This window comes from Merops nubicus, unplaced genomic scaffold, assembly GCF_000691845.1.
Source record: "Merops nubicus isolate BGI_N331 unplaced genomic scaffold, ASM69184v1 scaffold9337, whole genome shotgun sequence".
Lineage (NCBI taxonomy): Eukaryota > Metazoa > Chordata > Aves > Coraciiformes > Meropidae > Merops > Merops nubicus.
The window spans coordinates 6,222-16,915 of record NW_008619560.1 but is presented as its reverse complement, the minus strand read 5'-3'; the positions used below and the strand labels follow the sequence as shown (position 1 = coordinate 16,915).

General features: G+C 45.6%; 1 protein-coding gene across 1 annotated transcript in view; it reads left to right on the top strand.

The window, feature by feature from the left end:
• Positions 1–10,694, top strand: part of ELL (elongation factor RNA polymerase II) — a 51,413-nt gene that overhangs the window by 38,194 nt on the left and 2,525 nt on the right. The window contains exons 7-9 of the mRNA XM_008943825.1: positions 2,469–2,565; positions 5,560–6,055; positions 8,952–9,018. Of these exons, the coding sequence (XP_008942073.1) occupies positions 2,469–2,565; positions 5,560–6,055; positions 8,952–9,018 (660 nt within the window). The remainder of the gene's footprint in view (positions 1–2,468; positions 2,566–5,559; positions 6,056–8,951; positions 9,019–10,694) is intronic.

The window sequence follows — 10,694 nt, the reverse complement described above, 5'->3', positions numbered from 1 at the left end:
GAACGTATCTCCCAGGTTTCTAAAGGAGAATTCTGCTCAGAGTGTTTATATTTCCCTCTCTGGGTTCTCACTGTTTCTACTGACTTGGTGCAGATTTTAAAATGCAGACAGATTTTACTTGACTTGTTTGTGAGACTTATTTTATTGCACTTTTGGTTAAGATTAAGTAGAGCGTGCTCTGTTTGAACAGTTCCCATGATTTGAAAGCACAATTGGCTTGGAGATGAGACTTTGTTAAACCAACAGAAACTTGCACTTAAAAGTGCTTTGGCATGCTAAAGAAAAATCAAACTCATTTAAACGGCCTCGATGTTGAATTATAATTAAATGGAAAAATACAACAGCCGTGCAATCTTTATGGCTTTTAGAAAAGTTAATTTCTCCCTGTAGAAAGCAATGTTTACTGCTTTTTCTAGAATTGTGGCATTCAGTTATGCAAAGGTCTATAAATAGACCTTGGAAAGGATGTATTCAACTGTACAAACAAAGACCCGCTTGGCCAGTGCAGGTAATGAGGCTACAAAATGGAAAAAACATGTAGGGCTGAAGACAGTAGAAAAACACTCACAAAAAGGGCACGGGCACCAGACGTAGGACTTCGTGTCGTGGGCTGTGGTAGTCAGGGTGGTTGCCTGGATCCAGCCAATTGTCAAATGTCCTCTTGGTTTTCAGATCTGGTTGCCACTCAGTGGTCCAGTGGCTGCAGTAATGAGAACATCTGCAAATATTAAAACTGTAGCTAGCAGTGCCCATGTTAGACTGATTTTTTTCCTCCTGTTTGTGTTTTCCACCATGTAACAAAATGTGTTTCCTCTGTTGCAAGAGCTGCTGAATTGGAAGTCATCATCTTTCATTCACCTTTTTTTTTTATTTTCCCTTTTAAATCCATAATTAACATGTTAGGAGATGTTACAAGGTTGCTCAGTCTAGTCACACTGCATCCAAAAAGCCACTTTCACTGCGGTGTTTATGGAATATTGCTGTTCCCCTTCCTGTTTTCACAGTCTGAGTACTTTTCTTGAGTTGATGGGTGGCTGTTGAGATTGTTCTAAATGAAATTAAACAAAGCAGCGACGGAAGCCGGGTCGGCGTCGAAGTGTGGCTGCAGCACAGCCCAAAGGTTCAAGCTCAGGTTAAAAGAAAACCTTGTCAAAGTCACAGGCTCTATCTCTGAAATAATCTTCCCAATGTTTGAAAAATATGTGCGTGCTTCAAAGCTGATTATAGCCTCCTGGGGAGGAATTTAGACGTTGGTTATTTAGGCTGTACAGCTGGTGGTGACAAAATGACTGCAGAGCTAGTTTATGAAAACCTTTAACCCTGAATTTTTTTTTTCCCCCCAGCTTGACAGCTGCAGCTTGATGCAACAGTAGTTTGGTTTTTTTTTCTTGGGTGATTGATATATGGGCAATCTGGCTGGTGGCAGAGCTGGTGCATTGGGAAACTTTGCTCTGAGATCTAGAGAGCCTCTTGGGTGGTGGGGAGTGGAGATACCCCGTGTGAATGTGCATTTACACCCTTGTGTGATTAGAATGACTTGCATTGTACCTTTTTCCTGCAAGAGGGTTCTGTTGTTGAGTGAATACTGCAAACACAGACCCAAGGAGCATGATTTTGCATGATGCAACTTAAAAGTATTGTTATGGAGCCCTAAATGTAAATCCTAGTGGACCAATAATACTGGAACAGTTCCTGTTAGGACTGCTTTTCCTGGACCCAGAGGGGCTGGCTTCTGAAAGAGGACTGCAGTTCCTGTAAAGTGCTGGTTTAATGGCACTAATGAGCCAGAGAACTTATTCCTTAACATCTAAACTTGAGTTTCAGCCCTGTTTTCAGTGTTTGCTTTCTGAATTGTCTCATGGAGTCAATTTTAACTGGGTGAGGCCAAGTCAGCAGAAATCACTTTAAATTACATCTTGCTTATTGAGCTGTACTTCAATCAGTAGCAAGGATATATATGTCCTATATACTTCAAAGCTGAATGCCAGGTTTTACTAAGCTGTGTATGGATTATTTTTCTAAGGTTGCAATTCATTTGTTGTAATACTTCTGCCACCAGCTCAAGAGATCAGAGGTAAAACTGTCAGAAATAAGTTCTGTCCTCGGTAGGGAATCCTCTCATGTCTGATAGCTCAGCCTGCCTCCTCCCTCCCTGCCACAGCTCTGGCAGTGTCAGTCCAAGGTGTTACCTCCATTCCCAGGGAATTACAAAAATCATGAGAAGACAAGGAGATAAGCAGTTACTACGTGTGGTTGATTTGATATTTTCCTGTCGTAGCAGCTTCTTCCTAGATTTTTGTCCAAGATCTAAACTCTGAGTGCCTGAATGTGCTACCTTTGTGGCCTCTTCAAGCAGGGAGAATTTGAGTCCACAAAAAAAGAACTCTTTGCTCTGCAGGAAGATTTGAAATACCATCTGTTGGCTTGTCAAGCAAGGATTTGATCAACCCTTAAATTCTCTTTTTCAGGAAACTCTGTCAGCCACAGAACAGTAGCGGTTTTCAAGGAGAAGCACCTTCCCTGAGTCCACCGAAAGACAACGTGAACTCCAGCTCTCCTCCTCAGGTGGGTGCTGCCTCTCCAGGGGTGCTGGGTGGCATTGGTCACTGGACATAGGTGCAGGCTGAGCTGTTCAGCCTGTCTGCACACTGTAGTCACCTGCTGCTGGAGGCTCTGAGCTCAAGAGCTTGTCGGTTGGGTTTTTTTCCCTATTCTATTAAGTTAGAGTCTAATTCTGGGTTTCCTCAGCATCTGTTTCTCCTCTGGATGTGGTTCACTGACAGCCTATGGGGAGGATCTCTGACAGCGTGTCTCAGGTTTAGTTTTAAGGGCTAAATTTTTTACCACAGTGCCTACATCCCTCTTGGAGTTCCTGGGAGAATGAGCTTGTGTTTTACTCATTACTAATAATTGACTGGAACGAAGCAGTAATAAGTAGCTCCCAAACACGGTTGAGTTATTAAAAACCTTGACCTTTTGCAACCCAATTGCCGTGACAGATCAGGGGCAGGTTGGTCTGCTCTTTGATTTGTTGAGATGCCAGGGCACGGGGCTGTGAAAAGCACGGCACGACTCTTTTTCCATGATAATCAGCGGCGAAGGAGCCGCGTCTGCTTGCGTGTAAAGCAGAGCCTGTCCCCTCTCCTCTCAGCCTCTCTGAAGTACAGGCATTTCTTGCTAGCGTTGTGAAATGCCAGCTTCCCTTCTCTGCTGTGGGTCAGCCCAGACAAGTCGAGTATTTATTCTCCTCCTGCCAATGGAATGTGTAATGCCTACTTGTCTGGACAGACGCGCTGAGGATTAGTGGCAAAGAATATTAGCAGGTAAAGAAATTATGTGCTTTCTGGCAGTGAGAGGGAGGCAGTTCTCTGTTGAGAACAAGAACTGTGCAACTTCTTTGCCAGGTAGCTAAATTCCAAACCCCCTCCTGCTCTGCCATGGGCATGTTCCTGGTGAATAAAGAATGATCCCCTTCGAGTCAGCTTGGAAAGACACAGTGCTGTTAAGGGGCTGCTCTTGTGTTTTTCTTAACCTGATTCTGCAAAAAAACATGGGTTGAAATATCATCTTGCTTCTGGCTGTACATATTTTGAGAGATGCAAAGGTCTGTAAGGGATGTTTCTGGTCTCTTGAGGTGACCCAGTCTGAGCTTTGGGTGGTTGACTGGTATAGAAGTAGAAGAGGTGAATGAAACAGGGGCGACTGAACATGGAATATAAAATTTTTCCAGCAGTGTTTCTAACGTGGCTTGTGTCAGACAGCAAACCACAGACAGCTCTTTATTGTAAGCAGTCATTTGTTTGATACTCTATAGCTGTAGTTTCTATTTAGAGAAGGGATGCCTACTAATGGTTGCAGTTGCAGCAAAGGACTGGGATTTGGTAGTGTGGAATGCAAAATTATTTTGGGAAAGCTGAGCAGTGGAGTGAGATGTGGCAGCTCTAAGGAAGCGTGGCAGGGCATATACCAAAGAAGTGAAGCTGGCATTTGTTGGGTTTAGAGAAGGCTGGTAGAAGGTGGCAGTTCTTAGCTCTGTTGCCTGTCTGGAGAGGTGCAGTGGCAGTGAGTGGCCTCTCCTTCCTCTCTTTTGGGAGATGGCCACTGCTCTGCTCGCTGTGGCAGGCGCTCGGGGATCTTGCAGAGCCGGTTCGACGTGCTGTCCTTGCCCCTTGAGCTGGGCAGCAGGATGAGCAGCTCCTCGGCAGAATCACCCTGACAGGTAGAAAGGATCCAGGCCACTGAGAGTGTCCTCGAGACCCCCTCAAGTTACCAAAGAGCAGCAAAAACCGGGGGGGAAAGGAGCGAGTTGGTGGCTCCCTGACAGAGCAGCCGTGCATCCAGCTGCGCTTCGGCGACGGGACAGAATTTCCGTTTGCAAACACATGGCAGCGCTGCCTGAGACAGAAGGAAAACAATCAAATGTCCAACAGAAATAACCAGAACTGTCACTTGTTTTCCTCTGGGCACTAAATAATCTTCCCTCAGAGTTTTGCAGCCCTGTGCTGCCAGGCAGGGCACACACCGCTGCACTGAGGGCTGGCCAAGGTCAGTTTGGCCGGGCTGAGCCTGACAGCCGTAGTTCTGGCTCTGCCTTGAGCTGCTCTTTCTGCTGACTGATGGATGGATTCTTCCATGGTGCAGCTTCCCCAGGCTAGCCCACAGTCTGCAGGCAACTGTTCCCTGAGAGGTGTGGGCACACACAGCTTCTCCAGGTCTTCCTGAAGTCTTCTCCACTGCCAGTCTGGGTAGAGCTGATGGGGACAGTTGGGAACCACTTCTCACTCTCCACCTTTTATTTAAAAAAGGTCATGTTGGCCTGTGTGACGTGGCTTTTAAAGCTGCTGTGAATGTCCCCTCTTGCCTTTACTTCTGAGAACAGTTGGTATTTTCTCATCTCTTCCGGGAAATGCCTCTTTCTTGAGAAGAGGAAGGAGTGCTATTGCAAGGGTACAGCTGCTGACCGCAGAGGTGGTCAGATGGCTGGGAATAAAATGCAGAACTTGGTGAATCCCTCCCTGCTCCAGAGGTCTGAGCATATCATTCCTTCACAGGGACTTAGAGGTGTTCTAAACGTCGTGCCACAACCAGGATGGCTGTTTTTATGGTTGTTTCCATTCTCTAAGTGTCTCAGATGAGGGGAGGGTGAAGGGCAGGGGTTTTTACTTCTCAAGGGCTGGGTTTGAGATAAGGTGGAGCAAGAACAGGCTGGGTTGCACAGCCTCTGTATGATTAGTGCAGGAGATCAGTAATTGCTGATGTCATGATGGGTTTCTATAAGCTCTTCCACCGAGCTGTGGGCTGCAGTGACTGTTAGAATTGTCAGGAAGCAGCTTGGGGTGAATCAGTTTCTGCAGGACCCTGGTGGTCCTGGAGCCTGTGTCCAGGACCAGTCTCTGAGCTGGGATGCTTGCTGGCAGCTCTCACGGGTAGCAGAGCTGTTTTTCTGGGGATACTGCCTTGTTCTCTGGGCTTGCACCACCACCTAGTGGTAACAGTAGCCAAAGCTCTGGCCTCAAATCTTCGAGCTAATTTTTTTTCTTTTCCCTTTTTCCTCCCCAGAAACGATCCCAACCTCTGGAGTTCATCGATCCGCTGGCCAACAAAAAGCCCAGGATCTCCCATTTGGCTCACAGAACTCAACCCACTTTCAACGGGAAGCTGAACTCCTCCAACGGGAAGGAGGCTCCCGCCCCCGCCGCGCCCCCGGCGCTCCCGGAGTCGGTGAGCTCCAGCTCCAGCCTCCCGGTGCTGGAGCTGCCGAGGCCTCACGATCCCCTCTCGGATGTCAGCAACGACCTGACGCACAACGGCAGAGACTGTGAGAACCCGGAGCAGGCTGACAGACTGACTCATCCTTTGTCAACAGACTGTCCCCAAACGAGCAAGCACAATTGCGGCTCGTACGTAAAAACCAAGAAAAAATCCAAAAAGCACAAAGACAAGGAAAAGGAGAGGAAGGAGAAGAAAAGTGAAGAGAAATGTAAAGAGGAGAAGCAGGACTGTGAAGTAATAAAAAATGCTGACTTAGTTAGTGTTCCCCAGGAGCAGGTCACAGGTATGTACAGTCTCAGAGTCTTGTGCTGAGATAATTTTGGTATCAGCTGTGTGATCCCTGCTCTGTCTATTTGAGGAGAGAGGCTTCGTGTCCACTTGCAGAGACCGTGTGGTTAATGAAATAATATCACTGTCCCTACCTACAAATCAACAAACGTGCTTCCTCTCACAAGAGGATATCAGGTTTTTCCTGTTTAACCTTTCATGCTGTGTTGGAGCTGCCTCAGACCGTGTCATGTTTCTCCCTGTTAAATTAAAAGCTGTATTAATACATGGGGATGAAAGACAAACCTGGAGATCTGTTGGAAAAAGCAGCTTTGCTTGATTGCTCTCAGCTCTTCTGCTTGTGCTGGGCACTGTGAGGGCTGTGGTATTGATTTTTAACTCAGTAATGAAAAGTTAGTCACAAAAGCTTTTAATATTGGGTATAAAAAAAAAGATAAGTCTGGTGATAAACGCTGTTAGTGTAGTATACAACCAGCTCTGTCAGGCTGAAGGAGCATCCTTGTTGTGTTCCACTCCTCTGAATTTCCATCCTCGAGGACTAACACAACTGTGAATCTCTTACCCACTGAGATATGATGGAAATGTTTTCCAGCCAGTATATTTCTGAGTCAGTTCTACATACTCTTAGAAGTCAGAGCAGAGGATATATATTGACTAGCCCAGTCCATTCCCTTACTGCTTCCAGGTTTTCTGCTGTTTCGTTAGGAGCTGTTCCACCTCCCCAGAGCAGTTGGCAGTTCCTCTCCTGATCTGCTGTTAAATTTCTTTTTGCATCCATCTGGTTTTCCTTTGCCCTGTTACTCCTTTCTACCTTTGTCTTTGTGCTTGGTGCATGGAAATCATCCAATCTGGACTCAAAGACAGCAACTTGAAATGGAAACTTAATTTGAATTCCAGGAAAGGGAGAGCTTCATAGGGCACTGGGATTAGTAGGATGTCAGCTCTCACCTTCCCCCACGGTCTTTGTAGCACCTACAAAATGGATTTTGAATTGCTGAGCAGGGATTTTTTTAATGATGGTCCATGGTTCTGATCATGGCACTGCAGAACCACTCTTTAGACATTATTGCTTTGATCTTCCTTAGGTATTTTTTTTCCATGAATGTTGAGTTTTCTTCCCCACGTACCTCCCCTTGGACACCAGTGGATAGCTGCCCACAGGTTCTCTCTCTGGATTTATATAAACACCTAAATACCCTGAATTCTTTCTTCGTGAGGTTGCTGACCCTTTACCACCTTTTCTGCTCTGCTTTAGAAACAGCTTAATGACTGGCTTTTTGTTAATTAGTAGGAGTTGGGTTTTGTTCCTGCTGCACCTCTGATGTATGCGAGGTAACAAATCCGAGCTGGGCTTGGGAGTCATCAACAGGATGTGGTCAGTGGCTGCCTGGATCTCACACAGCCAGCTCCCAGCTGATGGGGATCTTTTCCTCCTGTGCCTGCCTTCATGTGGACAGCGTGGGCCTAATCCTGCTCCTTTGGTCTGCAGCAAATGGCTGGCAGCCTTCCCCAAGCAGCCCTTGGGCCACGGGCTGAAGGGAAGCCAGGTTTCTCCTGGGAGGTTTGGGCTGGAAGGACCTCTAGGGTCCTTCCAGCAGTCAGTAGGTGGCACTCCTAGGCAAAATAAATCTTTTCTCCCTTTTTTCCTCCATAATGATCTTCCTTACCCACATTCTGCATCTTTCACAGTGGTGGTCAGGTAAGAATGGAAGCAGAACTGTCAGCAAACATCTGCAGTAGGAATTTGAGACTGGGGTGTTTACAGTGACACTGGGGTTTCTCCCACTCTCCCATTCTGCTTGTGAAAGCCTTTCCATGCAAATTCAGAGAAAAAAAAATTGCTTTTCAAGAGGATAGGTAGGTTACTGCTTTTATATGCCTCTTACTTGGGCATTTCATGCTCCTTACAATTGATCTGGGGCAGTAGTTGTACTGGAGTAGTGTAGGGATGGGTGAGGCTTGGGGCTCACAGGCACCTCTGTTTATCTGGAGAAATGCTCTGGGTAATGGACTTGGAGAGAAGAAACACACTTCTGCAAAGCAGTTCACACTTGTGCAAAGCTGCTGAGTTAAATCCTTTGCATCTTCTCCACTTGCCTCTTGTTTTGCTGCCTTCTCATGAGTGCAGTTGACTTCCTGATCAGTGTAATACACAGTTTATGAGAAATATCTCTTTTCAGACCAACATCCAACTGCTTGCTTCATCCAAACTACTAATGCCATGTTTGGTTTGGGTTGAGGATGGGGTCTGCTTCAGGCTCATGTTCAGAATCTCATTCCTCTTGAGGTCTTCAGTCCCTTCCCTTAAACTCTGACACATTCTTAGCTGAGCCTTGCTTGATTCCTGTTTCTTTGACTTTGTAGAGCAGAGAGCACTTTGGTTTGCCTGCAGGGCAGTGGGGCTGGATGAGGGAAAAGCCACATACCTCCTAAACCTGCCTGTTGTACCCTCTAGAAGTCTGGAGTATTAATAGTAAGAATCTGAACCTGGAGTATTAATAGGAGGAATCTATACAGTCTAGAGTCAGGAGAAAAGAATGTGCACCTTGCTCAGCTCTGTTCTGCTCATCTGGCCTCATAAATTTGTTTTGCACTTGAGCAGTGGTGATATCAGTGTTATCCCATGCTGCAGGCAGTGTTTATAAACCAATTAAATTAACTGGGTGCACTGGCTAATGTTGATATTGTTTTGCTGACAGACAACTGTTAGAGAAGCCTTGAAGTTCCAGCCACCTGATTGTGCATCTTTTATCTTTGTCAGTTCAAAGCAGAACAGAAACCTTGAGAATTCAATAAACTGTATACTGCAGATGAGTTTATGAATTTGAAGTTGAATTGTATAGAGCTTTAAAGTTTTGAGAATGTCTGTGAACAAGGTTTCTTTTTTCCAGGTTTAAATGGAACATGCAATAATTCTAGTGTACCAACATCAACTTCAGAAATGCCAGATTATTTATTGTAAGTATATTAGTTGCCTCATCACTTACAAATCATGTTTCAAGCTAAAAATCAGTGTGGTGGGGATTTGTGTTGGACTTGACTTGATAGAACTTTGTAAAGGGGGTTTACAAAAAAACAAGGAGTAATTTCAACTTTGCAGGTAGTTCCTGAGACTAAACTTGATACCAAATCTGTTCTGAACTCCTTATGGAGTTCAAGGTTATCTCCCTATAAACTGTTGTTAAAATATTTTGAAAAACATTGTGTACCTTGAAGGAGTTTGGAAGGATTAAACATCTCCCTGTTACAGCAGGAAACTTTGAGAGAGAACTATCTCCTTTAGTGTTACAGAAGGCGGGGCAAGAAAGGATTTTGGGAGGTTAGCTGATCCTTCCCCTCTTCAGAGCCAAGTTCATCTACATAAAACAGTGAAATATTCTTCATGGGGAGGTTATAACCTGTGGGTTAGGATGTGAGTTGTTCCACCTCTTGACTTTTTAATCAGATCCCCTTGAGGTTAATTAAACAATGTACTTGTCTGCTGAAACACAAAAATCCCTCTACGTGAAGCCAAAAATCTGCATAACCCCAAACTTGTTACAAACACAGCTCTGTGACAGTGAAGTGTAGCTGTGGGTGCTGTTCCCTGTGCACATCTCAGCCTGGGGTTTTAGTGCCATTGGGTCTGCTTTGGCTGTGCCCTGAGCACCCGGGTGGAAGAGGAGGAGGAGGAGGAGGTGGTGGTGGCAGCATCAGCATCTACTCCTGGCTCTGCAGGAGCAGTCGCTGGAGTTGACTGGAGGATAGAGAGAGTTCTTGTGTGGTCAGAGCTGTGGTTTGCTGGGCTGTATGAACTGTACAAGCCACTGCTTTGAGTTGCCATTTCTGGTGCTGTTCAGAAGAATGTGAGAGGCTGGAGGTTTTTTTTCTTGCAGCAGAGGTGCTGACCCCTCCTATAGAAAGATGTTGCAGCACCTCGAGCCCTCTCCAGAGAAATCCTGTAAGGTTCATGAACTCACTGTGAGGTCTGTTGTCTCACCTTTTGATATGATCAGACTGCTTTGATGGTCAGCTCCTTAAATTGTAAGAGCTGTCACTGCTGTTCTGATCACAGAGACATATCTTGCATACCAGTGAGGATAACTCCCTTATCTCCCAGTGGCCTGTCCTGTGTAGATGCTTGTTTGTACTGACCCCCAGCAAAGACTCTGTTCTTGAAGGCTGTAGAGTTAACAGGAGTCAGTTCTCAAAGGCTGGAGCATGTTTAGGTTAACAGCATGAACATTTTTCCCTTAATTCAGTACCTAATTTGCCTTATACACGTTCATGCCCCGAGCTGGCACTGCTGCACACAGAGTAAGGTGGCAAATTACTCATCACCTACAAAAAAAAGATGAGTTTTACTGTCGGGGAGGACTGGCTGCTGGGCTTTCTGCAAAATGTCAGGTTTAATGGCTTTTTGTTGAGCTGAATAACTTTCAAAGGGCCTCAAAGGCGCATCTGTTAAACATGAGCTCTTGTGTTCTGTTCACGTTGGGGATCTTCAGAAGGTAGTGGAAATATACTCAGCCTATTCAACGCGGTTTCTTGTTGTGCTCTTGCCACATAATCGTCCTGCGAGCATTTTGCAACGATAGCTGAATGCTTTTTGTGTTTCTTTAAAGGCTGTTAACACTGGAAGCATCGTATTCCTG